This window comes from Urocitellus parryii, chromosome X (assembly GCF_045843805.1).
Source record: "Urocitellus parryii isolate mUroPar1 chromosome X, mUroPar1.hap1, whole genome shotgun sequence".
Classification (NCBI taxonomy): Eukaryota; Metazoa; Chordata; class Mammalia; order Rodentia; family Sciuridae; genus Urocitellus; species Urocitellus parryii.
Genome location: NC_135547.1, coordinates 69,338,313 through 69,364,976, shown reverse-complemented (window position 1 = coordinate 69,364,976; position 26,664 = coordinate 69,338,313). Strand labels below are relative to the sequence as shown.

The 26,664-nt window shown below is 38.9% G+C and overlaps 1 protein-coding gene across 7 annotated transcripts in view; it reads left to right on the top strand.

Moving 5' to 3' along the window:
- The window catches only part of Arhgef9 (Cdc42 guanine nucleotide exchange factor 9), a 342,442-nt gene that overhangs the window by 240,710 nt on the left and 75,068 nt on the right, over nt 1–26,664 (top strand). For 6 of the 7 annotated variants that reach the window (XM_026412344.2, XM_026412339.2, XM_026412343.2 and 3 more), the window contains one exon: nt 12,185–12,364. The exons of the other annotated variant lie outside the window; for it this stretch is intronic. In XM_026412344.2, coding sequence (XP_026268129.1) covers nt 12,185–12,364 — 180 coding nt within the window. The remainder of the gene's footprint in view (nt 1–12,184; nt 12,365–26,664) is intronic. 7 annotated transcript variants of the gene reach the window in all.

Genomic DNA, 26,664 nt, shown 5'->3' with positions numbered 1-26,664 from the left:
CCTGAGGGTGGGTCTGATTTTGCTTCTCTTGTGTCCTCTCAGGAAGCCTCTGTTTAGATATTGTATTGCTCTAAGTCTTTAACAACAAGGTCCTAGGGAAAGTCAGATCAGTCAATTTACGACCCTGGGCTTGACCCAATGGTTGCTTGCTGAATTCCCTTGCCATCCACTCATCTATTGTTTACCAAATGTCTGCTAGAAATCCAGGACATATGCTAGACTTTGTTAGCAGAAACATGGCCACTCCTGAGTACAAAAGGCCCCTGACAGGGACTAGAGGCAGTGTTAGATTATTTGGCCTTAGCTGTATGTCTTTTCTCTTACCGGAGCCAAAAGGCAGAAGTAAATCAATGAAAAGAAATTCTCTTCCACCTTCCAATGGGAGGTTTAAATGAAGATTTCCACTTTGTGCTGTAATGACTCCCTAGGAGACACTTACATTCTCTTTGGAAATGCATGCCAAGGCCCCAGCTTTTACAAGCCTGTGTCCTGGGTGGGGATACTCAGTAGATTTTAAAAGGTAGTTTAAATTAATTGAAATATATTTATTTTGTCTATATTATCTAGATATAGAACCAGGGTCACAGTGCTTCTGACTAAATCCTGTTCATGTTTTTGCCACCTTAGACCAGATGGCCACATTTAGACATTAGAACCATTAGTTCTAACCTATCTCTTTCCCTGCCCCCCCCCACCTACAGCTCTCTTTCCTCTACAAGATTTTAACACGACATCTGTCAAAAGGATAAAAAATGACTTTCCCTTATTCTCTTTGCCTTACCCACCCACCCTCTGGCTGTGGTGTTGATGAGTATAGAACTATGCACGTAGGAGGCACGGAGGACAGATTCTTCATGTAGTTCTAGCCCCCTCCTCCTACCTTCTGGAAGCCTAAACAACCTTATCCCCACTACTGCCCAGGAAATTCCAAGATTAGGCTTCAAGTCCTGGTCCTAGAAAGATTAAGAATCCCAGGATGGGCCCCAGTGGAACCACAGGAAGATTTGCAAGAAGTCAGTTACAGGACCCAGGATAGTTCTAAGTCACCTCAGGGACAGGGGGCTCTTTAAGCCTCCTTACCTCTTCTCTAGGATTTCCCTGGCATTCTCTTATCTCCTAGGATATGAAGGCAAAAATGGACCCCAGTGAGTGGGTGGAACTTTAGTATCCACACTAAGGGTAAGAAAAGGGCATGATACTTGTGGCAGGAATAATTTGAGTATAGAGCCCAAATTGACTCAACAGACATGCAAAGGTTAGGTTAAACTCCAGCTTGGTATGACATGCTTTTGGTTCAGCAGCTCATGAAAAGGACGTTGCTGAGTGCATTATGATTATCATCATGATTATTATTTTAGTAATGATTTGTCTCTGAATATCAGAGACTTCCATGGGTAGACAGAATGCAAATAGGAAATTGCTCCTAGATTATAGAATAGAGAGATCCTGTTAGGACTTTTCATTAGGATTAGTGATGGCCTCAGTGCTGAAGATTAGGGCAAGGGTGGAGGTGGAGCAGAGCAGAGCAGATATAGATAGCCTAATAAGGGTGACTGAAAGCTGTCTTCCATTCCTCAGTTTTCCTGGAACCTGACAGGAGAAGGAGAAACCTAAAGATAGAGTTTCAGAGATTCTGGTTTCTTCTGAGTGACCCAATGCAATAAGGGAAAATTCTTGCTGTGAATTCTTTAGCCTCAGAAAATTTAAGATGGTTGGTCTCTATATGATATGTAATTTAGAATCATTGGGGTTGCTTGTTAGAAACTGCAGGAATGATTTTGAGTAGGGGTCTATGTGAATCACGTTTAAAAACTTTGGTATTTTTCTTTCTGTGCCTAGCTCATGTATCAGAGGTATCTGAGAGATACCAAAGGACCCAGAACAACTTAGTAATATTTTCAAGATGTTTTGAAGATGGAAGTTAATGTTTCCCAGATTGGGGGCTGCTCTAGTGTGGAAGACTTCTCCCACCAAGAGAATAATGGATTGTAGTCCATAAACTTATCTTTCTCTCTGATCTGTATAATCCTTGTCCCATTTGGCTATATTTTCTTTAAAGGACTCACTTTTCAACAAGACCAAACTTTTTTAACCTTCTGAACTTTGAGACAGCAGCTGGATTTCACATCAGAAACTTTTGAGTCCATTTGATTGGGGTACTGGATTGAAGTTTCATACCAGAATCTATCACTAAGGTCCAGACCAAGCAAATAAATCACCTTACCTTATCTGTGTGGCCACCATTTTAGCTAAGATAACTTTTTTACTTCCTTTGGAAGGGGTGGAGGAAGAATTCATTCTCCACCATTTGCCTATAATGAATGAGAAAATGCCCTGGGTGGCATCATACCCAAAGGAGCTTGTCTAGGTTTCCTAGTCTTTTAGGTCCTGGAAGGTGAAAGTTTGCTTATAACCAGTTTACATATTAGCCTCTGGATCAAGTGGTCTTTCTCTTGTTAAGCTTGACCCCCATCTAGGCTTATCTTTTCAGGTCAAAACAGTCCAACTTGGTTTTGTTTCCACCAGGTGGGGCTGAAGTTACCAGTAGATCTTTCCTTTTATTAGAGTGAAAAATTGAAGGTATGATAGGACATTGAAGGAAGTTGATGCCTTAATGACTCACAGATCACACACCCAAACTATGAAAAGATGATTATGTCCTGAAAAGAGAGATTTGCCTACTTCCTTTTGGCACATATAGGGCCAATGTTACTTGAATGAGTGAGTTATTCTGCTCAGAAGCGAAATTAGTTATGGGTGATAGCAATACCCAAACTGAAGCTGGAACCAACCAGGTGTGAACTGTTAAAGACCAAGGAAAAGAAGAAGAAACACTAAGGATTTTTGTATATTCATAGTGGGCTTTTTTTCCCCTTACCTAGCATCTATGTTCCTTTGTCTGATGACCATTGGGTGCATGTACAGATCTGAAGCAAAAACCAGTCTGACCCAGAAATTACCTGTCCATAAATCCTGGTAACAATGGAGTGGCCTATAGGCCATGTGGGTACTTATTATATAAATAATTTCTTTGGCCATATAGAACATTCTACATCCTTACAAACTTCCTAATTCTGTTACTGTGATCTACTCAAAGTTTGCCTGGTTTCAGAGCTCAGGTCATAGAACTTTAGATAGAAGTTAAAAAACACTATTCATTGTGGATTAAGCAGATGTTGTATGTCTACCATTCATAAGTATACATTCTCATTATTTAGAGACTTACACTGTGGTTGACAACTTTTCTTCAAATTATTTTCTTTTACCCTAAATAGAAATTTCTGAAAGAAGCAGAAGGAGAGAAGCTATGGGCTGGATTCATCAGGGAAGGGATTAATGAACAGGTGGGCTTCGTTCACACAGCAAGGAAGAGGCACCCTGGCTCTAGTGTCCCTGCACTTAACCATTGGCTAAGAGCATGGCTCAATCAGAAGCACAAAGACAGAACTGCACTTGCTTACAAGAGGCTTGGTTTGGCAAAAATAGAAGGCCTGGGCTGGTGGTATAGCTCAATAGTAGAGCCCAGGCCTTCTATGTGTGAAGCCCTAAGTTTGATCCCCAGGACCACAAACAAAGGAAGGTGAAGGTCCTTGCCTAGAGGCAAGGGTTGGCTTCAGAGATGGTACTAGGTTTAAAAAAGTCTTTGAGAGATTGATGGCAGGGAGTTATTGAAGCTCCTTGAGCATGGAGAGTGACACCAGCAAAGACATTTTGAGAAATACATCATTCAAGAGTAGCTCGAAAGAGAAAGGGGGGAGGGCAGGAAGTTGAGTTGGCAGATAACCCAACATGATGAGAGCCAGGCATTGGAACAATGGAAGTGAGGAGAAATGGTCATATCTGAGAAAGAAAAATTAGAAAGGAATAGTTCCCATAGAGTTTTCTGAAGTAGGAAAAATTAGGAAAGGGGGAATATAATGAATTCATATGAAAAATTTTTACATGTTTTATTGGAGGTAGTAGCAGGCAGTTAGAAGTATGGAACTACAGGCAACTGAGAGCTAATATTCTGTGAACGATGGTTTCTATTGGGAACTAAGTGGAGAGAACAAAAAATGAAAGGTCTATATTGACATTGTGTTGTGTGTATGTGTGCGCGCGCATGTGTGATGCTAGGGTTGGAGCCCAGAGCCTTATACATCCTAGGCAACTGCTGAGCTACATCCTCAACCCCATATTATTATTCTGTAAGTTGTCCAGGCTGGTCTTGAATTTGGGGTTCAAGGAATTACAGGCCTGTGCCATCACACCTGGTGTCTCTATGGACTTTTGATGGGGTAGTCAAGGGCTGAAGTGGGAAACCCATATCTTGGTTTTCCTAACCAGTCTGAAAAAACACAGGCACTAGTCTATGATTTAATTGTGTTGCCAACAGAGTCTGAGCAAATTATCTTCAAGAATGGACTATCCAACACCAAATTCTCATTTTCCTCAGTAGAGAATAAAACAAACAAACAACAACAAAATACTCTATCAAGCTTAAATCAGGATGAAGAGAGATAAACTGTAATAATGAAATCATTGTCCTTTGCAGGGCTGAAGTGTTAGCTTCAATACACTGCCAGAACTGGAAGGGATTTCAGAGGTCATATGTCTGATTTCAGTCTGTCTCCTGATTGATAGAGAAATAGAGTGATCCAGGGGAAAGGAACCTGTCCAGGTCATTCACTTAGTTACTGGCAGAGCTTCTTCCACTAGGCAATGCCAGGTTTTGCTTATACTATGTTGCTTCCTAGCTGTTGTTGGAGCAATCTGGGTCACACATTTCCAGAAATGGAGGGTGGTTATCTTTCAGCACTTTTGGCAAGATAGCCAGTCTATTTACAATGCTGTATTAAAAAGATACCTAGTTACTTTTAGGAGACAACATAAAATGTCAACTTGTTTTTGATATGCTTAAAGGGAACAAGGAAAATAATTTTGCCCTTGTTCATGCTTAGCTGTTGAGGAAAGGGTCTTCTGAGAGGAAAGGATCAGACAACAAACTGAGAAAACTTGATAGAGAAGTAAACCCCATCATGTCTTTCCTTTTCTGGATGTTATGCTTCTCAGAAGCAACAGGCATATTTACTATCTAGGCAACAAATAGTAGTTCATTAAAAAAATCTTCCTTCTGGATGTTCAAATTCTAAATATTTTTTTAAAGAGAGAAGAGAGAGAGAACTTTTTAATATTTATTTTTCAGTGGACACAACATCTTTATTTTTTATTTTTATGTGGTGCTGAGGATCGAATCCAGCGCCCTGCGCATGCCAGGCGAGTGCAATACCGCTTGAGCCACATCCCCAGCCCCAATTCTAAATATTTCTAACCGACACCCAGGCTAATTAATATTTATTTTGGTGTTTGTACTGCTCAGCTAGCATGCAAGAGCATGAAGAGGAAGGCAGGTAGTATATCTCTAGTAAACTGAGGGCTGTGATCCTGTTCCCACCCCCCACCCCCCGTGTTTGCACAAACTACCATTAGGCTTGCTTCTTTTTTAACCTTTATTTATTTGTATGTGGTGCTGAGGATCAAACCCAGTGCCTCACATGTGCAAACGCTCTACTACTGAACTACAGCTCCAGCCCAAGGCTTGCTTCTTAAATGACCCTAAATGCCCTTTCTCGGGCATGCAGTATCACCTGGGGAAGGCCTTGAAGATAGACTGGGAATGTTAGAGGAAAGGAGCCCAACCTCCTGGTGGCAGGAAGATCCCTGAGGAGAAAGATGCATCAGGAGTTAAAAGTACTCTTTCAACTTAGGGAAAGACCTCTAGAGCAGTTGGTTTCCTATGTGTACTTCCCAGACCAGGACCAATAGCATCAGCTAGGGACCTGATTGAGATGCAAGATCTCAAGCTCCACTTCAGATCTACCAAATCAAGACACTGAAGCCCAGCTTAACAAGCCCTACAGAGGATTGAGAATCATTGCTGTAGTTCATCTACAGAGTGGGCTGATATAACTCTCTCCCTCCCTGACAGGTACTGTGAGGGAATGGCAAAAGCAAAGCTGTAGAATGAAGCCAACTGGAGATTGAAATATGCTGTACTATATAGTATCTGGGTGACAATGAGCTACTTGCTTAACCCCACAGGTTCTCTTCAATAGAAATGGTGCTGTTCATGCTTGTAGACTTTGAGATCACTAAAGAAAGGCCTTTATGAACACCTGGCATGTGTTTTCAACAAATATAACTTTCTATCCTTCCTTTTCTTTCTCCCTTCTTCCCTTGTTTCTTCCTTCATTTTCTTTCTTCCTCACTTCTTTCTTCCTGTCTCACCCTCATATTGGGCCCACTGGCCACTCCAAGTTAGCTGAAGACATTTCCCTTGTTGACTAGAGACTAATCTTAGATTTCAGTTCCTAATGTCTCCAGGTATTAGTTTCCAAGTTAAAAATCAGGACACATGAGTCTGATAACAGAGTTATTTGTAGTATCAGTGAGACAGAATATTTGATTATCTTGGGTAATCTTGGTAAAAAGTAATAGAATCTCATTCAATTTTTAAGCATGATATTATGACTCTTCCCTCTCTATCCTCTAATATCTAAAACTGTCTTTGGTGTAGGCCTGGGGTTATGGTTCAGCAGTGGAGCTCTTGCGTAGCATGTGTGGGACACTGGGCTCCATACTCAGTACCATGTAAAATAAATAACTAAATAATTAAAATTTACATTTTTTAAAAAATGCCCCAGAGCCTGGTGCAGTGGCAAACGCCTGCAATCCCAGTTGCTCAGGATGCTGAGGCAGAAGGCTCGCAAGTTCAAAGGCAGCTTCAGCAACTTAGCAATGCCCTAGGTAACTTAGTGAGACCTTGTGTCAAAATTTAAAATAATAATAATAATAATAAACAGGGCTGAGGATGTGATTTGGTGGTTAAATTCCCCCGGGTTTAATTCCGAGTACCCCCCCCCCCCAAAAAAAAAAGGCCATGGAGTTTGGAAATTGTTTTGTTAGAAGTCACAGAAGTGCTGTCCCATGCCCCAAAACTATTTGTGTACCTTGCTAGAGTACATAAGAACCATCTCCTGGCTTAATGTTGAGGTTGCAGGATGGAGAATGGGGACAGTTGGGAATCAGGGCTTTTGGTGGGAGATGGACATAAGCCCAGTTGGGAATAGAAAATCAAACTTCTTGGTATAGCCATTCCCAATGGCCTTTCCTTGGCATTCATTATATACCTCTGTACTATATGATAATGTTAATAAGCCTCTGCTGCTTGAAACTCCTACCTTTGGTTTTTGTGAGATTGCAATCCTTGGTATCCTAATGATATGCTGACAGCTCCATTTAGGTTTTATATTTTCCCTCCAGTTTTTCTGTTTCTCACCTCCCATTTTCACTATTTCTCTGGGTTCCTGGCCTTTCTTCTAGGGCAAAATTCCTTGGTTTCTTCTGGGCCACTGATTCCCAAAACTTTATATCTGTCTCCACTGATCTCTCTTGAGCTTCAAACCTACCTTCATGTCCTTCTGACCTCTTTTACTTAACACTTTAAAGAACAAATTTGCCATCTCTTCTTCAAAATCATCATTTTCTTCTAATATACCCTTATGCTATTAATGGCCACAATTAGGATTGATTCCCCTTCCTCATAACCTCCTCTGTCTTTAACCTCCTCCTTGTCTTCAAACTTGATTCAGTGCCCTTCACACATGAATGTAGCCAACTTTTGAAGCTGTGCCTCTCTCTAATTTCCCTTCTCAACCCTACCTTCTCTAAACTCTACTGCTACTACACTATCAAGTACCCCATATTCTTCATCTCTGAAACTCATATAATGCCATTCTTCTACCTCAAACACACTACCATTCCCTTTATATCTTTCACAGTCCCATTTGATCTTTAAGTGTTATCTTAGAGGGCTTCCTTAGAGTGGTGGGGTTGTAGCTCAGTGGTACAGCACTTGCCTAGCATGTGTGAGAGACTAGGTTAAATTATTAGCACCACATATAAATAAATAAAATAAAGATCCATCTATACCTAATTTTTTAAAAACATCTTTCTTAGAGCCCAATTGTTATGTGTGTTCCCTCTTTCCTCTGAAGTCATGTACTAGCCCAGCACATGCCAGATACTGTAGTAGGTGCTGTATACCCAGCATCTCAGCCCACTTTATCTATATCCCTGCCTGTGAGGAAAACATCGTTCCAATTTTTGAGATGAAGAAACTGAGGTGCAAGGTTGAAATGTTTGAAATTCTCATTCATTTTTGTATAATTGCACTCCTTGTTACATACTGACAGCTTCATTTTGGATTGTCCCTTTTACTCTTTTATTCCTCACCTCCTATTGTTACTGCTACGTTTAAAAGCAGAAAAGCCCAGAATTGAAGTTGGGTTTGCTTACCCTTAACCATCTTTGCAGATAATTTAAATGGTGCCTAGCAGCACACAGTAGGAGCTCACTGGATAAATGTGCAATGGGAAATGAATGAGCCAAGTGAAAATGTATAAAAATCTTGTAGTAAGTTAAATTTCAGTTTGGTACATAAGAGGAACATTTGGAACCAATTTCCAGTCCAGATTTAATTTACTTTTTAAAAATAGTGCAGCCAGGTGCGGTGGCACATGCCTATAATCCCAGAGACTCTGGAGGCTGAGGCAGGAGGATTGTGGATTCGAAGCCAGCCTCAGCAAAAGTGAGGCACTAAGCAACTCAGTGAGACCCTGTCTCTAAATAAAATACAAAATAGGCCTGGGGATGTGGCTCAGTGGTCGAGTGCTCCTGAGTTCAATTCCCAGTACCAAAAACAAAACAAAAATAGTGCACAGGATTGGAGAGGAGCATCCCCTGGCTGCTGGTGGTATTTCTGATGGAAGAGCACAGGAGCCACATTGTGATGGGTACCTTTATGTTTATGTAACCAAATTACCTGACAACAAGTTAGAGGAGGAAGTTTGTTTTGGCTCATAGTTTCAGAGGTTCAGTCCATTGTTGGTCAACTCCATAGCTCTGGGCCTGAGTTGAAGCAGAATACCAAGGCAGAAGGGCATAGCAGAGGAATGTTGCTTAGCTCATGGCAGCTGGGAAGCATAAAAAGGGAGCTTTGAGCCAAAGAGACAAGATATAATCCCCAAGGGCATGTCCCCAGTGACCCACTTCCTCCAGCCATGTCCCATCTGCCTACTGTTACCATCTAGTACAGTAGTCTTTTCAAATTATTAATCCATCAAATGGGTTAATCCACTGATAAGGTTATCAGCTCTCATAAACTAATAGTTTCACCTTTGAATATTGCTATATCATATAACCCATGAGCTTTTGAGGGGATAACTCACAACCAAACCATAACACCCATGCAGCTTCTAGCTTCTTGTGGATTAGTCCATCTCACAACTCTGGAAACCCACCTGCCAGTTCTTAGTTTAGTGTTTTACAACTTTCCAGGCATTTATAGCTCATTTTATAGGTATAAAATATGAGACCCAGACACTGCATAGTTTATAAGTTAAAAGCAGTGTCTGTAGAGTCAGACTATGCCTGCATTTGTTTTCTTTGCTATTAATGAGTTGTGTGAACTTGGGCAAATTAGTTAAGCTCTCTGAGACCTTCAGTTTTCTCATTTATAAGATAGGGAAAATATAGATTGTGTATTGCTTATCTAAAATGCTAGAGACCAGAAGTATTTCGGATTTCAGAGTTTTTCAGATTTTGGAGTATTTGCATAGACAACTTTGTTGAGTATCCCTAATCCAAAAATACAAAATATAAAATTTAAGTTTTGGATTTTATAGTATTTCTGATTTTAACTTTTGTGTATTAGGAATGTTAAACCTTTAATAGTGTTTCCTCAAAGGACTTCCTTGAGCCTGACCACTGGATCCTGGATTGGTCATGTCCAGGGTGTATCTGAGTCTTATGATCCGAGGGCCAAGGCATGTCAACTGGACTAAATTGGCAGGAGGTGGGGCAGTGTGATTCATATACTGCTGGTAGAAGCTATTATAGAGTCTCTAAATAGAAGATTGCAAAGTAAAGAGTATATGCAGTGAAATTAGCTATAACTGGACCTAGGGTATCTAAAACAGCATCACAAATAGTGTCTGGAGCAGAAAGTTCATATTTAATGCCAAGATATTCTTTTGACACTTGACCAAAATCCCTGGATATAGCTTTAAACCATGAACCCAAATGCTCTTCTAAGTTAGGGCCATATGTGCTTGTTGAGCTTCAGCAACTTCCAGTTAAGGATCTATTTTAGGTAGGAGGAAGGAAAGTTTTCCATTAAGATTTATTTTATTAAGGCCAACAACTAGAATTTCTCTTTTTCCACTGAGTGGAGAACAAGGAGAGATTGATTTTTTTAGTGCAATTGGCAGAAAGCAAGTTCAACATAAAAATGAATCTATTCACACACAGGGACAACAGTGACTAAAGGTGGCCATCTAAAAATCCTTCTTCAAGGTTCTTTAAGCAAAGGAGTCATGGTGTGATGCTTCAAGTTTTATACAATCAGTATAGCCAATGAGTAGACACTGGGAGTATAGTTTGGTATATGTAAGGACACATGAGGTCAGAAAACCTGATTCTATAATTTATTTCTTATGTTATTTTCTAAAGGACCAAGTCTCTTCTCTGAGCCTCAGGTTCTTCATCTTTACAATGTAAGTGATAGTGAAACCCAGCTTAGTACGGATCAAATGATGTAGTAGATGTGAAAATATTTTAAAGCAGTAAAGCACAAGGTAATTGAAATATGATTTTAAAAAAAGTCCTGCTGGAAATTTCTTTTGCATCTATTCTGAGGAGGTTTCCCTGTGCTTTACTGTCTGTGGAGAGCATGAAGTCTAGAATCCTGAGCAATGAAATATGCCTTAAGGCAGGGCTTGATGAACAGTAAACTTTAAGTCAAAAGGTAGGTTCTGTGTGTGTGTGTGTGTGTATGTGATGTGTTATACATACATTATATAGCTATACGATTATATTTTGGGTAGTATATTGTATATCAGACCTGTGGGAGGGGATACATAGTCCACAGATAGTCTCTATTGTCTTTGAACTCTTTTATTTTTAGTGTTATGGAGCTGTCATGGTAGTCCTTCCTCAAAAAAATGCTGATGGAAAAGCTAAAGGACATGTTCAGTGATTCAATGCTGGGGAGAGTGCTCCAGTCTCTGCCTGACAGGCCATATGTTCTCTATTCTAGGATGTCATTCCCCAAATGCTGGGAAGACTGAAGGCCCATACAAGCTGAAACAGTTGGAGTTAAAAAGAGAACAAAATAGCAGTGGTCACAATGGTAGCCAGGGGGAAGAAAACTATTACCCACCTCCATCCTTATCATTGTATTTAGTTAACTGTCATGAATGTGCATCTATGTGTATTTTCATGTGGCAGTAGGATCAATGTTTTCCTGCTGTTGTGTTTTCTGCTGTCCATGAAGCCTGATGACCTAGGTTAGAATCCATGCACAGCCTTTACCTTGCTGGATGATATTTACCTCAACCCTAAACTTCTTTGTTGCTCAGTTTTGCAATCTATTAAATGCAGAAGTTAACCCAGATCCCCACTGTATCTCACAGGGTGGTTGTAATAATCACTGACTGAATCTGAGCCAACATTTAATTTCTTGGGTACAAGACATCACAGAAAGCCATATTCTTTCATACCCATGACCTCTCTGGATGGTATCTTGTGTGGGTGAGGGCAGGAGGCTGTAGGACTGGGGTCCATTGTGTGTGAGGAATGTCATAGTCTGTTACCCCAGGGGGAGGGGCACAGTGAGGATTAATAATATACTACCAACTGTCAATTGGTCAGTTCCAAGGAGGAGGCGGAAAAGAGAAGGAACACAGAGAATTGAAAGCAAATATGCTTAATTCTCATTTTAGCTATTAATATCAGCCTCTTTACCCATTCCAGACCCAGGGATGCTGGAAACACAAAGGATAGTTGAACTGGAGCTTGCTTTCTTTTCTGGGGGAAGTATTCATGAGTAGAGATAAAAGCATGATACCCATATAGTTCACATTTACACACTGGATCATTCCATGTACTGGATAATCAAGAGTTGACAGCATTGTCTGTCTTGTGGCCCCGCAAAGCTTACACTCTAGTGCTGTTCCCCTTACCCTATCCCTCATCGCTAAGTATGTAAGTTTTCCCATAAGTAGTAGAGCTTTGTGGGTGGGGGGAGGGCCAATCAAGGTAGGCAGCTGCATGGACTGAACACATTCTCATTTTGTCTCCTAAGCTGATCACTGGAGATTCCATCGTTAGTGCTGAGGCAGTATGGGATCACGTCACCATGGCCAACCGGGAGTTGGCATTTAAGGCTGGCGACGTCATCAAAGTCTTGGATGCTTCCAACAAGGATTGGTGGTGGGGCCAGATCGACGATGAGGAGGGATGGTTTCCTGCCAGCTTTGTGAGGGTGAGTGTCAGCCTTCACTCTCCTCTCCTTTCTCCTTGGCTACCTATCCCTGGCTTCTCCTTCACTAGCCCCTGTTCTGCTCCCCTTGGTGACTTTTTTCATATTCTCTTTTCTTTTTTTCTTTTTCTTTTTTTTGTCCCTATCTTGGACCTGGGTTAATCTTCTTTAATCTTTGTTTTTCTAATTTTTAGATATTTTCTTTGTCTCTTGTTTATATGAACAACCCCTACTCCCCTCCCCACACATGTTTACAAATCACTTCCCACATCTGGGGTTGGCCTGGATGATTTTGAAGACCCTTTTAACCCTAAATTTCTGTGAACTTTCACCTTTCTTATCTCTATTCTTTTTCTGCTTTCTTCTCTGTGTCCTTTCTTTTTTATAGTCCCTTCCCATCTCCTCCTTTTCTCTCTCTCTGTCTCTATCTCTGTCTCTCTTTATTTATTTATTTCTGGGACCAGGGATTGAACTCAGGGGCACTCAGTCACTGAGCCACATCCCTAGCCCTATTTTTTTTTTTGGGGGGGGGTACCATGGATTTAACTCAGTAGCACTCAACCACTGAGCCACATCTCCAACCCTATTTTGTATTTTTTTTAGAGACAGAGTCTCACTGAGTTGTTTAGTGCCTTGCCTTAGCTGAGGCTGGCTTTGAACTCGTGATCCTCCTGTCTCAGCCTCCTGGACTGCTGGGATTCTGGGCATGCACCATCGAGCCTGGCTCCTTTCCTCTCCTATTTGCTTTTCTTCTATTTCTCTTCGCATCTGTTCCCTTCCTCTACTTTCTCTATGCTTCCCTTGCCTTGTTTCTCTCATCCAGGGAAGTATGAACACCTCTGCATATTATCAGAGGATATCTTCAGTGGTTTGTGTAAAAATATGTAATCTCCTCTCCCAGGATCTAGAATTTATGGATTGCAGATCTTACTTTTTACAAGGAAGTCAAATATCTAGGATCTAAGATGTGCTGGGCATGGAAGCAGGCATCCTACAAATGCTTACAAGGCCTTGGCCTCTGACATTGTGCCATGAAGAACCTGGCCACGAACAGTCACTGTTGGGATGAAGCTTCCATCAGTTTCCGCTTCCTCTGGGTCACAAATTTGCAGAATACTATGAGGGGAGAACTGACCATGTACCCCAGTTCCTGGCCTTCCTTGAGCTCATGAGCTGGAATTTGTTTTTCCTCATCTACAAAATGGTGTTAACAATTCTTTAGTGCCAGAGGATGTCATAGTGAATGAGATAGAACATGAAAATTGTTTCATGGAAAGACAAATAGCAAAGGGATATGAAGGTATATTATGACCATCCATACTACAGCCTATCATTTTTTTGTTGTTTTCTCCTATAAGATATGGATAAGTCTTCCAGACCCCAAATGAAAGGTTAGAGGGGCTTTAGTTCTTAGAGACTGATTGGTCTAAAGTTTGACATTATAACAGTGTGATATGAAGGAAGGAGCAGGGCCTTTGGATCAGATAAACTGAGATACACCTTTAATACTTCCTAACTCTATGACTGTTGACAAAATTTTTAACTTTCCTAAATTTTGATTTCCTCATTTGAAAAAATAAGGATAGCACACTTTTCTTATTAGGATTTAATGAGGTTAAATATGCAAGTGAGATATCTAGCACAGTGTTGACATGTTAGATACTTGGCATATGATAACTTATCATCATCATCATGATATCATCTTAGTAGGTCTAAGAAGTGCCATGTTTCAAGGTTGGCTCTAGGGATTGAGAGAGGCCTCCTTCCTTGGAGGAATGTAAACTGTGATGATTTAGGTGAAGGCACTGCCCAGAAACAGGGAAGCAGACAAAATGAAGTTGCATCCCTTCTGCCATGAAGTCTCCTAATAAAATATCCAATCCTTTCTTCTCTGCTTATGTGGCATTTTCCTTCAGCATCTCAAAATGCCGTCTGTGTCCCAGCTTACCTTTGCTAGTTAATTAATCAATTCTGGGGATAGTCAGAAAGATCATATCAGTAACCTAGCCTTCAGGACAGTTTGTGTCTCTTGTGCTGACAGTCCTCTCTGTTTAAAAGAAGGATTAAAACACACCCAAACCCAAATGCATTTTACTTTCAGGGAAACATCACTTTTATAATAAATTGTAAATCAAGGGATGAGGGGGATGACTGAGCACACCAGGATGGCTCTGGAAGGCAGAGGACAGTCAGGCTTCTGCATATCAGTGAACAATTATTGATAGTCCTAAGTCCAAGGCCATGGGATTGTTCCTCCAGACATACTTTCCTAGCAGCCACTTGGTACACAATATAGCATCTAATCCAGTGGTTCTCAACTCTGTCTAAAAACAAAATAGCAATAAATAAATAAATAAATAAATAAACCTACAAATAAACAAGCAAAGAAAGAAACCACTAAAAGCCAGAATCCAAGCTAGTCCTATAAGAATCTTCAAAGTTGAAACCAAGAAATTAGACTTTAAAAAGCTTCCAGATGTCTTTTACTGTGCATAAAGAATTAAGAGGCATTGATCATTATATTTCTATAAGAGAATATTATATGTAATGAGAGCCACAAATGCAAGCTACAAGCATATTTTAAATTTTTCTGGTAATCACATTAAAAAATTAAAAATGCTAAAAGTGAAGTTGATTTTCATATATATTTAGCTTAATCCATTATATTCAAAATATTATATGATATATTTCCACTATAAATTCATTAATGATAAATTACTAAATTTTTGGAATATGGTATGTATTTTATACGTATAACACATCTCAATTCACACTAGCAGCATTTCAGGTGCTCAGTAACCATATGTGGCTAGTTGCTATATCAAGAGCACAATTCCAAGTCTATAATGAATACTGTTTATAGACCTGGAGTATTAATGATATAACCTAAATCATAATTCAGAGGTCTATATCAGTGTTATTGATAAACTAAAATATTATTCCATGTTGCCTCAGATTATATTCATAGCATTTATTTTATCATCATGAAACTTTTTGCTTGATTTAAGCAATCAAACAGCCTTCAGATTGCTAAGGAAGAGTACCATGGAACCTGAGAGGCCAGCTGTTATGGTGTCACCATAAAAGAAATGGTATTGGCTGTTGCATTAATGACATAATGACATGAGTATTGATTCCAAGGTAGACCTTCCAAAGCTCATGAACAAGTATTTATCTTTAGGTTTACATTTAAGGTAATATTGTATAATACCCAAGGGATTGTATGTTGAAGGTTATAAAAGCACTTTTCCATTAAATCTCTAAAAATAGAATTATTATCTTCATTCTTTTACATTGTTTTTGGTTGAGGGTAGAATAGTCTTGTGAAAACAGAGCTACCTAGATTAGGAAATGGCAGACCTGAGATTGAGTCATGATTCTATCATTCATTTTGTAAATGATCAAAGGCTTTATTTTCTACTTCATCTCTGAAGCACTGTAGAATCTATTCAAATTCTGACATGTCTTGGTAAGACATAGATATGGGTCACATTAAACTGTTCAATCAGTGCTCATACAGTTGGTAGGTGAATGGGTGATTTCCCAGAGTGCTGTACCTTCACATTGTAGGATAGTTGTCTGATTTGTCCAGATTCATCCTGAGCTGAGATTTAGTAGCATCTTTGGTTATGTAGAATATAATGGGAAAGCATAGTAACAAGAGAAAGTCTTCTCCTAACCCTATACCAAATGGATACTTTGTATTCTATTGGGCCACATTGATGATTGATATACTGGAACATCTCCATTCCCTACCTGGAATTCTCATTTCTGTGTAAACATTCTAGCCCCAGGATGGTAATCAAAAGTGTTTTAGTGAGGTTCTGCCTGAGATGGCCCTATCTGTTGTTGATCATATTAAAACAAGATGTAGAATCTGAGAAACCCAGTTTCTTGCATAAGTTCTGCATTAGATACACAGCTTCTGTAGCATCTTATGCATCTTCAAAGCTCAGCTTTCCTCCTTGTAAAATGGAAATAACTGGTCTTGTGTAAATTCTTTGTAACCTGTGATAATGGATACATTTAAATAGGAATTCTAATAACATTTTGACTCCTATACAAGAAGTTACCAGGTATGTGTCTTTTTTTATGTGAACATACTTTTTTTTTAGTTTTATTGATTTATTTTTTTTTAAATACAAGACAGCGTAATGCAATATAGTTCTTATTATACATATAGAGCATAATTTTTAATATCTGTATATAGAGTATGTTCACGCCAATTCATGCCTTTAAGCATGTACTTTTTTGCATTACAATTCTTATTACATATATACACCATAATTTTTCATATCTGTTTATATATAAAGTATGTTGACACCCAATTTGAGTCTTCATACATGTACTTTGGATAACGATGTCCATCACATTCCACCATCTTCTACCTAGTAAAATCTGCCTCCCTTGTGTAGAATTTCATATGTGTATATGTGTGTATTCTCAGGTTCCTTTCCTTCTCTATTCTGGATGTGGCTTTATAAGAGCAATGCAGGAGTGGATATACCTTCCTAGCATTTTGTCAGATTAATGAATTAGAGGTTGGTGAATATAATTCCCCATATCTAGCTGCTGTCATCTTTAATTGCTTTCCTAGGTTGGTTTCTCCTGCCCCAAGGAACTAAGAACAGTCTGCTGGGATGGTTGTGTCTCTAAATAGCAAATCTCATCCTCAGACTGTTTTTATGCTTCCTTTTGTGTATAGGACCCCAACGCCAAGTCATTCTGGCTCTTCTCCTTTGTAACTGCGCACAAAAAGGGCCTTTGGTCTTGCTTTGGGCCATGGCCTTGGTAGAGCTTGCTGCCTTCTTGAGGGCAGATGTGTATAGGACACACAACAGATCGGAGGTGAGGCCTTGTGTGACAAGGCATGGGTTTGGTCAGAAAGTAAAGATCCTATCCAGATGCTTTCAGGAGGGGATATTTATTTTCATTTTATAACAAAAGAAGAAAGAAATTCTAGATTTCTTTGGTTTCTGGTTTGCTTAGAGGTAGGGACATGAAAGGATGGCCTAAGCATTTTATTACTTTTCATTCCTTGCCTTTGTATAGATAGACCAGATGACACAGAAACTCAACCCCTCCTGTTCACAGGGAAGACCACTGTTTAGAGTGTTTATTTTATTTTATTTTATTTTATAGTGTCTCTTTTTGCAGCCAAGAGCCTTGAGAAACATTTAACATTTGAAGACTTACCTTTCACTCAAGAGTAATAGCATCAGTGTTTTTTCTATCTTGGGAGGAAGTTAGATATGCAAGCCCTTGTTTATCTACTCAAGGTTCAAGTGGTCATAAGCCAGTAGCCTTAACCATCTTTGTAGAAAGTGCTGCTATTAATCCTAGAGGTCACATATTATAGGCTCTGTGATTTAAGTCTGATAATAGCAGGGAGTATCTTTCTTCCTGGATTACAGATATTTCTCTCTCCTATACTAGAATTTCAAATAGCATTGTTAGCACTTATTTGCATTTGTATGATCCATCTTAATAGTTTGTCATTGTGCACATGCTTTGGATTGAATTATCCAGTACATCATGTAGCTAATTGGAGGTAATATTTCAAAAAACACAAGGCCCTCTCTAGCTCACATAAAACCTTAAATTAGCTTTTTCATGACCCAGCTGACTCCTTCAAATTCAGATACAATGAGTCACCCTATGGACTTCTTGAAGAAGCCTTAAATTGAAAGCCACCTTGAGAGTCACATAGATTATCCTGCAATGTCCAATCAGGATCATTTCTAAATCACTCTGACTTTTGAGAAGGCCAGCATCTGGTAGCAGAGCCCAAACTACTTCCTTTTTATCCAGCTGCTAGTCTTAATACTATATTTTAAGCCAGTTTCCTGAAACATATGGCTTTTGTGCTAGGAAGATGATGTTTAAGAGCTGGCAACATTAGAAGATACTCTAAATTATTCTCTGATTCACTAACTTTAATTTCTGTTTTCTCACATAAGACTCTAGATACCCATGTCTGTGTTTGGAGAGAGATCAAAGTATTTAGAAGGAAGCTAGGGATGGGTGTTATGTAACAGAACATCAAAGATGGCATCATGCCAAGCCCCTTCTCCTTGATCCTGCTATATAGCGATCCTGGAGAAGACAAAACAAGTGATTTCCTTAAAGGTAAAAGTAAGGCATTTCTAAACTCTTAAATAGCTAGTTCTGTTTCACTTTGATTTTTCTCCTCTCTGCTGGAAAAGGAAAGAAGAAAGAAGAAAGAGGAGGAGGAGGTGGCAAAGGTGGCAGCTATGTTAGGAAAAATCCATTTGGGGTAGTTGAGGTCTGAAATTTCTTGTTAATAAAATCATTGAAGACATTTAAAGGATCTAGGTTTCCTATCTTCATGTCCCTCTTTCCCTTCTAGCATCACTACATCACCATGCCCTCCCCTTACCTTTGTGTATTACTTGACATATCATATCTTATGGAATCCTTTCATTATGACCCTTCCTATCCCAATTACAGATAATAAGTGAGGGAAGTGTTGTTCCAAGATTGGATATGACCCACCTGTAGGTGGTTAGATTTGAAGAGCAGTTCCAATCTCAAATTGGTTCTGTGTTGTTTGTGGGAGATCTTAAAAGTTATCTAATTTTGTCCTCTTGCTGATATTTGAACACGTCTTAAAATAGTCTTGCTTCATAAGTGGTTACTCAGTCTCTGCTATTACATGTCTACTGACAGGTAGCTCCCTACCTCTTTATTCCACTGGTTATGGTTCAGGGATAGGTTTGACAGACTGTTTTTATGTTAAACTGAAATCTGTCTTTTTGGATCTTATACTCATGAGAAGCTGTTGCAGATTGAATGATTCATCCAAATGATGAGTAAAAGTCCAGAAGCCTGGAGGACAGGAGAGGCTTGGCAGATCTAATTTCAGACTTTGGACCTCTGAAGGGCTGCCGACAGAGTAGGGAGTAAGTACATTCCTAAGAGGCTGGATGGAGTGATCGAGGGGAAAGAAGTATACTTTTCCATTAACATTAGTGTTTTCTGTGAATACCATTAGTATTATTGATTGTTTCCCATATGTCATACACCACTGTCAGCATTTTTTTGCATAATTCTGTGTAGTTCTCGCAACAATTTAATAGGGTAGGTAATAATATATCATCAAATAACACAAATAAGATAAGCAAAGCACTCATATGAGGACACAGGCTACATGGAATATAGGGTATACTGATACTGCCAGGTTTCAAGATTAATAGGAATGGTGCTGCAACTAATAAGTCTACTGAACATGTACTTGAACATTTTGCTTTCTTGGTTTCTCTGATCTCTAACAAGAGTCATAATATTGTTAGTGGAGTAGCACCTCAGCATTTAGCTTTCATTTATGAACAAATAAATGATGGAGCATTGTGCTGTGCATCAGTTGCCAAGAATGGATTGGAAAACATCGTTTGTAAGATACATTTGGGAAAAAAGCAATAATATTAGACTTGTAAATTGGCCCCATTGGTCCAGCTTCTTACTTGTTTGAAAATCTTATTGAGGTAGTGAGGTTGACATTGCTGCTCAGTGGAGCTTGGGCCTGAGGGCCATGTGTGGAACAGACTCATTCCCATATTCAGTTATATATTAGGTAAGTATAGGTTACTCATTTTTATTTCTTCTTTTAGATACATATGACAGTACAGTCAGTACATATGACAGTACAGTACATTTTTATTTGTTCTTTTAGATACATATGACAGTACATAACAATCTAATTATGATCACATTGTATGGTTGTACATGATATGGAGTTTTATTGGTGGTATATTTTTATTTGAACATAGGAAAGTTATGTATAATTCATGCTACTGTCTTTCCTATTCACATCCTCACCTCCTTCGCTTCAATCCCCTTTGTCTAATCTATTGATCTTCTATTCTTCTGGCTTTGTTTTGTGTTAGCATATGCATATCAGAGATAATATTTGAATTGTATTTTGGGGGATTGGCTTGTTTGACTTGGCATGATAGTAACCAGAATCATCCATTTACTGACAGAAATCATAAAGTCATTCTTTACATGGCTGAGTAATATTCCATTGTGTATATATACCACATTTTCTTTATCCATTCATCTGTTGAAGGGCATCTAGGGTGGTTTCATAGCTTAACTATTACAAATTGAGCCACTGTAAACATTGATGTGGCTACATCACTGTAGTATATGCTGATTTTAAATCCTTTGGGTATAAACTGAGGTGTGGGATAACTGGGCTAAACAGTGGTTCCATTCCAAGTTTTCTGAGGAATCTCCATACTGCTTTCCATAATGGTTGCACCAAATTGCAGTCCCACCAACAGTGTATGAGTGTACCTTTTTCTCCACATCCTTGCCAAGAGTTATTATTGTAGATTGTATTATTGATAATTGCCATTTTGATTAGAGTGAGATGGAATCTCAGTGTAGTTTTAATTTACATTTCTTTAATTGCTAGAGATGTTGAGCATTTTTTCACATATTTGTTGACCATTGGTATTTCTTCTTCTGTGAAGTGCCTATTCAGTTCTTTTGCCCATTTATTGATTGGGTTATTTGGGGTTTTGGTGTTAAGTTTTTTTTTTATTGTTGTTTTGAGTTCTTTATATATCCTGGACATTAACACTTTATCTGAGGTGCAGGTGGCAAAATTTGTCTTCCATTCTTTAGGCTCTCTCTTCATGTTCTTGATTGTTTCATTTTTTGTGAAGAAGCTTTTAGTTTGATACCATCCCATTTATTGATTCTTGATTTTAATTTGTGCTTTAGGAGTTCTTGTAGTATTGGGCTTACATTTTCTTCTAATAGGTGCAGGGTCTCTGGTCTAATGCCTACTCTTAAGGGAACATTTAATAAAGTTCTTACTTATAGGAAAAAGCCAGTATTAGCTCTGTAGTTAAACTTGAGTTGTGGGTAAGTCCCAGAAGTTCAGCTTTTCATGTGGGTTTGGTGGGGGAGCACATGGAGTCAGTTAGAACCCTCCCAACTGTAAATGTTGAGGGAAATTCCCACCAAGTAGATAGAGTGTTGTACCAGTAGGCAGCAGACAGGTGGCACTGTTGTCATGGCAAGTGGTTGGTACTAGAGAATACAACATGGAGAAGTTGTTAAGTATGCACTAATAAGGAGGTCAAGTATGGTAACTGGGAATTAAGAAGCAGGCAGTATGTAATAAAAGAGTTTCCAAAACTGTAGAATAAGGGGCTTAGGTATAAATTAATTCATCCAACAGCCCATCTTCAGTTGGCTACTGAGAAGGTACAGAAGCATTTAGAACATTCTTCAAGAGGCTAAGTATAGAATTGGGAACTTATAGAGAGAAGGGAGGTGACTACTTAAGCTCTGTGACTTTGTGTGTGTGTGTGTGTGTGTGTGTGTGTGTGTGTGTGTATGGTACTGAGTATTGAACTCAGGGACTCATATGCTAGGCAAATGTTCTACCTCTGAGTTGTATCCTAATTTTTTTTTTTTGAGCTAGGGTTTTGCTAAGTTGCTGAGGATGACCACAAACTTGTAATCCTAAGCCTTCTGAGTAGCTGGGATTGCAGGCATGTGCCCCCACTCCTGGTATGTCTGTGATTTTAGTGAAAATATTTACTTTGGCCTGGTCTGTTTTCTCCCTTAGAAATGGAGGGATTAGACCAGATAAACTCCAAGAAACTGTCTAGCCCATACTCTTTCTTTATTTTTAAGGTAAAATAAGCATATATTTTACCATTTCAACCATTTAAAAATATACGATTTAATACATACACAGTATTGTGCAACCATCACCTCTATCTTGTTATAGAGCTTCTCTTTTATAACCCAAAAAAGAAATTCCATAACCATTATCAGTCATTCTCCATTACTCCCTTTTCCCATCTACTGGATCCCTTAATGCTTTGCATATGGTTGGAAGGTGAGGATTGTTAGGGAAGGGATGTGCTTTAGTAGGAATTGAGGTCAGGAAGAAGCAATGACTCAAGTGGCTTTGAGAGAATAACACAGCTGGGTAGGGAATACTGAGGCTTAAAAAATGCTAGGTAGATGTTGCTGAGGAACCCTCAAAAGGATCAAACCATATTTGGGTCACTTGTAGAGTTGTGCAGATCAGATAGTGAGTGAGACCTTGTGAACTTACCTATGCTAATAGATACATAGCCAAAACAAGATCCCCTAGGTTATTATTATCCCCTGAGCTGGCACCATCTTCCCCTAGAACAATAAAGCAACATCTAACAAAAATTGCCTTCTCTATTCTGAGAAGGGCTTGAGAAAGTACTTTTTATAATTGCTCTCATAATTTTACCAAACTCTCATACTCCAAATGCCACCTCCTTCAGAGCCAAGTTTTAAATCCTCCTCCCTGCAAAAGTGACTCTTATTTTGCCAGTTGATGTATTGTCCCATGACCAAACTTCCTAAGGTAAGAGCTCAAGGTCTAACTCCAAAGCCAGTGCTTTTCCAGGTCACCATCCTGAAGTGTTTTCTGTTTTGTTTCTTTTCTGAACGTCAAATAATTGCAAGCTTTCTGGGAGATGAGTAACTCAGGTCTCCTTGATTTTCAGCATCCTCCCTTATTGTGACTTTCATCATGAAATCAGGGAGTGTGGGGCTTTGTACTTCTATATCTAGATAACTGAAATAGAAGCCTTCATTTTCTTTTAACTCAAACAGAAAGAAAATCAAAGGAATGTAGAAGAAATGAACTTCTAAAGGTCCTGTCAGAGTATTCCTTTGGTGACTACTAATAAACATATTCTATCAAGGTTCTAAGCAGGATAGGCCCATGAAAACCAACAAAAGGAGAAGGCTTAGGGGTAGAGTGGAATATAGTTCATCTTAAGAGTCATCTAGTTTTCTTCACTGGAGGGAAAAAAAGAAAAACTGTCATTTGTAAATGTTTTCCCTATACCTTAACTCACCCCAGTTCATTTTGATCTCTTACCTTAAGAAGCCTTGTCATGGGAAGGTGACATAAACATCCCCTTTCCAGGCTACGTAAGTCTCCCTTTGATTGTGGGGTAGAGGCATGCTTAGAGTCTGCTTGTAAAGGAGGTGACATTTGGAGTGTGTGAAATTTGTGGAAATTATGAGAACAATTACAAAAGTACTTCCTAAAACCATTGTATCAGGGAAAATAATGCCCCTAGAGAGGGCAGTTATTCTTAGGTGTTGATGGTATCAACCTAAGGATAATGACAAGAAGAACTAATGGTTCTGTGTCAGGAACTATTTAATGTGCATTACCTTATGTAATTCTCATAACAACCCACAAAGTAGGGTAATATTATTCTTTTTCATAGAAGAGGTACCTGATGATTAGAGAAATTAAGTAAATTTTTAAAAAAATATATATTTTTTTTAGTTGTAGTTGGACACAATACCTTTATTTTATTTATTTTTTTATGTGGTGCTGAGGATCGAACCTAGCACCTCACACATGCTAGACGAGCGTTTTACTACTGAGCCACAACCCTAGCCCTTAAGTAAATTTTTCTGTGTTACACAGCAAGGCAGTTGTAGAGTTAAAAATATTTGGCCGGGTGCGGTGGTGGCTCATTGCTATAACCCCAGCAGCTCGGGAAGCTGAGGCAAGAGGAGTGCAAGTTCAAAGCCAGCCTCAGCAAAAGTGAAGCACTGAGAATCTCATTGAGACCCTGTCTCTAAATAAAATACAATATAGGTCTGGAGATGTGGCTCAGTAGTCGAATGACCCTCATTTCAATGCCTAGTAACCCTCCCAAAATTAATAATATTGCACCTAGGATCCCAAGTCTGTACCACTTACCTCTATCACAGATTGTCTTTTCTAATTTTGGAGGTCTGGAGGTCTTGCTTCAGTCCTGAATGCTATCTATTTACTGTGAGGCATCTCCTTCTCTGGCCTTGGGTTTCTCATCTGGGAAGTTGGGATAATAAGCCTTGCTTTACCTACCTTGCAGGAATGTTTTAAAGTACAGGTAAGAAAGTTTGTGGAAAGGGGCTATTCTTGGACAAAGTTTTCAGGGAAGCCAGGGACAAAAGAATGATAGAAATGAGTGGGGGAGGCCTTCTTGGAGTGGGGGTAGTGTTCACACATTAGAAGAACACAAGGATATAGAAGTTGGAATAAACAACATGTGTTGGAATAAATGGAAAATGTAGCCTGGTTGAGGTCATGGGTGTGTGTTGGGATACACTGTTGATAGAAAGCCATGAATGCAAAGATAGTATATTCACATGGGTTCCCCCCCCCCCACCATTTCCCTCTCCTTTTTTCTGTTATATAATGAAAAATTTCATCTCTGTGGTTGAAGCTCATTCTTCTCATTGTATCTGTGCTGGAAAGAGAGAACAATTTTTAGTAGCCTTCTTATGATGATCTTTCATGTAATTAGTGACAGTTATTAAATCTCTTTCCCTTGAGGGGCTAAGGAATGGCTTTGTGCTTGACTGTACACACCATGCTGATTGTCTTTGTGCCAGGCAGGAATGCTAAATGCTTCCTGGCATACATTTTCTGGGATCTCTAAGCATTCCTTATCCTCCTATAAACTGGGATTGGAGCTCTAAAACAGATCGGTGTGTATATGAATGTATGAATGAAAGCTGTGCCTTCAGCTAACCAGGTTCTTTCAGCCACATCTACTTTTACATCCAAACTTTGCTGATGATTTACTGTGTTAGCAGAGAAAGGCATTTTGGTGACCTTTGTTATAGGAGAATCCATGTTCCCTCTAATCCCACTCTTGCCTGTGTTTTGCCCTTTTGCAGTGTTTGCTAAGATGTTAGGCTGGTGCTTTCATTTGAACAGAAGCAGAGCTGAGGGCTCTGTTTATGATTAGAATTATCAAAAAAGGAAAGAGCTACCTTAGGAGACAGTAATCTTCTCATCACTGATTGTGTTTAAGCCATGGGTTGGGCAGGTATTGGCAGGGGATGTTTTTGAGGGAGTTTATGTATTGATTGGGGGACAAAGGTGACCTCTATTCTCCTTTGTAACTCTTATTTTTCAGCTCTGAGATTCTGTTGTTTAATGTGACTGGCAGTAACTCCTCACTTTCTTGGAGGATAGCTCACTTATCACTCCTCTGGCTGGTTAGATGGGGCCTCCGAAAATATTGAAGTGAAATTTAGACAATATTGCTTATCCATTCTCTTCTTGGAAACATCCCATTATTGGAGCCAGGGATAGACTAGCTTTCTAAGACACTCTAAAAGTCTTTATTGAAGTTATGAGGGAGCTACCAGATGGATATTTTGACACCTCTCTTTTTAGAACTACCAATTCATTTTGAGGGAGGGTCTACTAAAGATGTTGTATATGCCCAAGACTGAGTGAGCATCAGTTTATCATGTGGAATTGTGGCAAGTCTACTGTAGTAGAAATGTAGGTAAGTAATTTCTTGGATTTTGTTTTTTGCATACAAAATGCATAACCTGGCTTTCCTCAGGAAAAAAATAAAACTGTAGGAAGGAAGGGGAGTTGTCCAAGAGAAATTTTTATTTTTTCTGGACTATTGTAATTTTATATGTTTATATTTATAGATTTATATGCCATAAAATCTAACATTTAAAAATTTACTATTTAGTGGGTTGTAGTATTCTTGCAAAGTTGTGCAGCTATCACAATTGCCTAATTCCAAAACAGTTTTATTTACTTTTTGATCTATAAACATTATGTCAAAACTTTAATGAATCTTGCCACATGATGAGAAGAAATATATTTTGTTTTTTAAACTCTAGGTCTTATTTATTTATTTTTATTTTTTATTGGGACATAATATTTCTATTTCTTCAATGGAGCACATTATGTTAATTCAGTACATGTATACAATGTAATAATCAAATCAGGGTAATAAGTATGGGCATCTCTTCAAATAATAATCATTTTTATGTGTTATGAATTTTATACTCTTCTATTCATTTTGAAATATATCATATTGTTTTAACCTAAAGATACCATACTATGCTAAAGAAGAACCAGAAGTAATGGGATACAATGTCACACACACACACACACACACACACACACATACACACACACACACACACACTCTTTCCTTAATTATTTCACTACCGTGCATTACTTCACAGAATTATTCATCATTTTTTGTGAGAACATTTCAAATCTACCCTCAGTAATTTCCACTAAATATTAGTATTAATTATAGTCAACATACTTTATAAAAGGTATCTAATATTATTATTTTTGGTACCAGGGATTGAACTCAGGAGTGCTTAACCAATGAGCCACTTCCAAGGCCTTTTTTTAATATTTTATTTAGTGAAGGAGTCTTGCTGAGTTACTTAGGGCCTCACTACGTTGCTGATGCTGTCTTTGAACTCAAAATCAT